Source organism: Lineus longissimus, chromosome 7 (genome assembly GCF_910592395.1).
Source record: "Lineus longissimus chromosome 7, tnLinLong1.2, whole genome shotgun sequence".
In the NCBI taxonomy this organism is placed as follows: domain Eukaryota; kingdom Metazoa; phylum Nemertea; class Pilidiophora; order Heteronemertea; family Lineidae; genus Lineus; species Lineus longissimus.
This window is the reverse complement of record NC_088314.1, coordinates 10,468,773-10,471,108: the sequence shown is the minus strand read 5'-3', so window position 1 is coordinate 10,471,108 and position 2,336 is coordinate 10,468,773. Positions and strand designations below refer to the sequence as shown.

Genomic DNA, 2,336 nt, shown 5'->3' with positions numbered 1-2,336 from the left:
CAAATGAATCCAGTTATTCTTTGTACCAAATGTACTCTCAGATGAATTAACCACTGGTAAATGTCATCTGAACAGCGAGGTGTACTGTCAGTGAACCACTGATAAAATCTGATAACTACAGAAAATATTGTTGTACAATTGTCTGTCTCACTGCATTACCAAGTGCATCGTCATTTAGCTGAAGCTCATCCTCATCATCGTCATCTTCGTCACGCTCAAAGTCAGGATCCCCTATGTCCCTGGCAAAATTGTGCAGGACAGCGGTTGCAACTATTATCTTCATTGCTGTGGAGATTTTGCAGCGTATCCCGAATTTCAAACAAGGGAACCGCTTCTTCCAGATTCCAAATGTACGTTCAACCGTTGAACGGGTTCTAACATGTGCCTGATGGTAGCGTATTTCTGCTTGACCAACTGGGTTGCGGAAAGGTGACATCAAAAATGGTCGACACGGGTATCCCTAATCACCGAGCAGTAAACCTGATAGTTCGTTATTTTCAAATCTGTTGAAAATCAAGCTGTTGTCGAAGACGCGCGAGTCGTGGGTGGAACCTGGCCATCTGGCAACAACATTTATGAAACGGAGGTCGGCATCACAAATGCCTTGCACGTTTAATGACATGAAGCTCTTTCTGCAACGATATATTTCCTTATTCTCCACAGGCGGGGGTTGAATTTGTACGTGGACACCATCTACACAGCTGATTTCGTACGGAAATCCAGCAATATCTTTGAATTTGCGCTGCATGGCTCTTGCAGCCTCCTGTTCTGAAATCCTAATGAACTGTTGTCCTTTCCTTGCGATGGCGTTTGAAACTTTCACAACAATTATTGAAAGTGAAGGTTGGGAAATATCGGTCAAATCCCCAGCAACAATTTGAAAATTTCCTGTGGCATAAAATCGCAGCGCTGCTTTCACCTGAATTTCCGGTGGGATTGGGTTTCCACGATTGTCAATTGGCTCGGGTAAATTGTCGCGAAACATATCGAGAATTTGCCTGAATCCTTCCCTGGCAAAACGGTAACGTTTTCGGAATTGTTCATCATTCCTTCGTACATCTGGATCCACATAAATAGTGTGACGAATCCTTGGAATTCGTGGGCGAGCAGCAATCTGCAGCCTCTCTATATTCTGGACCCTCCGTATGTAGTCTCCCATGCTGATAGTTTGAACGTCGCGAGCAAAATGACAGAGCTGGTAGTCTACACCAAGCTAAAGGGAGACTCAAAGGTTGGTCTCGACCAACCTTAGGAATAAAGGAATTCCTTAGCCAAAATAAAGGTCAACTTTTAGATAAGGAACATTTTAAAAACCATGCGTACCTTACGAAAGGGAGAGAGAAAAGGTCAACTTTTTGATGCAAAGAAAGGTTCATTCTAAAATCGCGAAAGGGTGACTTTACATGAGAACAATAGGCTAAAGGTGTACCTTTAGACTAAAGGAACATTCTAAAATACCAGCCATTAATTTCATCAGGGGTTTTAAATATAGAGAGGCGGATTATATTTAAAACCACCGATTACGTCAGGATAAACAACTGTTGGACAAGAACGTAGCCAAGAACCAACACCCAACTCAATAGAACGGGCCGCAAACTAACACCTCAGCAGGAGAGCAACGAACTGACGTCCGCACAACACGACTTCTACCAAACAAGTCAACCACGACCAATGCTCGTTGCACAATGTCCCGCGTGACCTTATTGGGCCAAGTGATTCAGTAATTCAAGAACCGGGTTTTTTTTCCGGTTGACAATTGTAACTCATCTGTTAGAATCAAAACTCATTCAAGCGTTCTTAAAGCGCTGTAGTTTTTAATTCTATTCGCATGCACCTACGATAACCACCGCACACAAGCATTTCTTGTCGCAACGAATATGATCCCCAACAGGCTAACTATAGGCTACAACACCGACGCTTAGGCCAATTCATTACATTTCGAAAACAAAAAAACAACCTCTTCCTTACGAACTACCGCTTTATTTTGACGTCGTCCTTACATGCTTTAAATGGACAATATAGGCAACAGCTAGGCAGGCAAGATAAAATTACACAAAGCCGCCAATAGGGGTCTCTCACATCTCACAGTAGGTCGAAATGATTCACGCTTGTACGAGGGATATATTTAGTGCTAAGTCTGACATGACCAAGGGCCCTTACTGTGTATACTAATCACTTGAGGATGACCAAAATGATTAGCCCCACTCCTCCTGCCTATAGTCCCAGATGCCAACTTTGCATAACATTAAATTCAGCGCACCTTTTACGTAGAACTAACAGTTCAAGTTCGCTTTTAGAAATTTTAGAAAGCAAGAGGACAGATGAATATGTGAACG

The 2,336-nt window shown here is 42.8% G+C and overlaps 1 protein-coding gene across 1 annotated transcript; it reads right to left on the bottom strand.

Annotated features, from left to right (window-relative positions):
• Nucleotides 1–460: 460 nt before the first annotated feature.
• LOC135491006 (putative nuclease HARBI1) lies at nt 461–1,159 on the bottom strand. Its single transcript, XM_064776623.1, has one exon. It carries the CDS (start codon nt 1,157–1,159, stop codon nt 461–463), a length of 699 nt encoding a protein of 232 aa, XP_064632693.1.
• Nucleotides 1,160–2,336: the final 1,177 nt, after the last annotated feature.

Coding starts and splice junctions, on each gene's coding strand:
- LOC135491006 (XM_064776623.1), bottom strand. CDS start 1,159: ATGGGAGACTACATACGGAGGGTCCAGAATATAGAGAGGCTGCAGATT.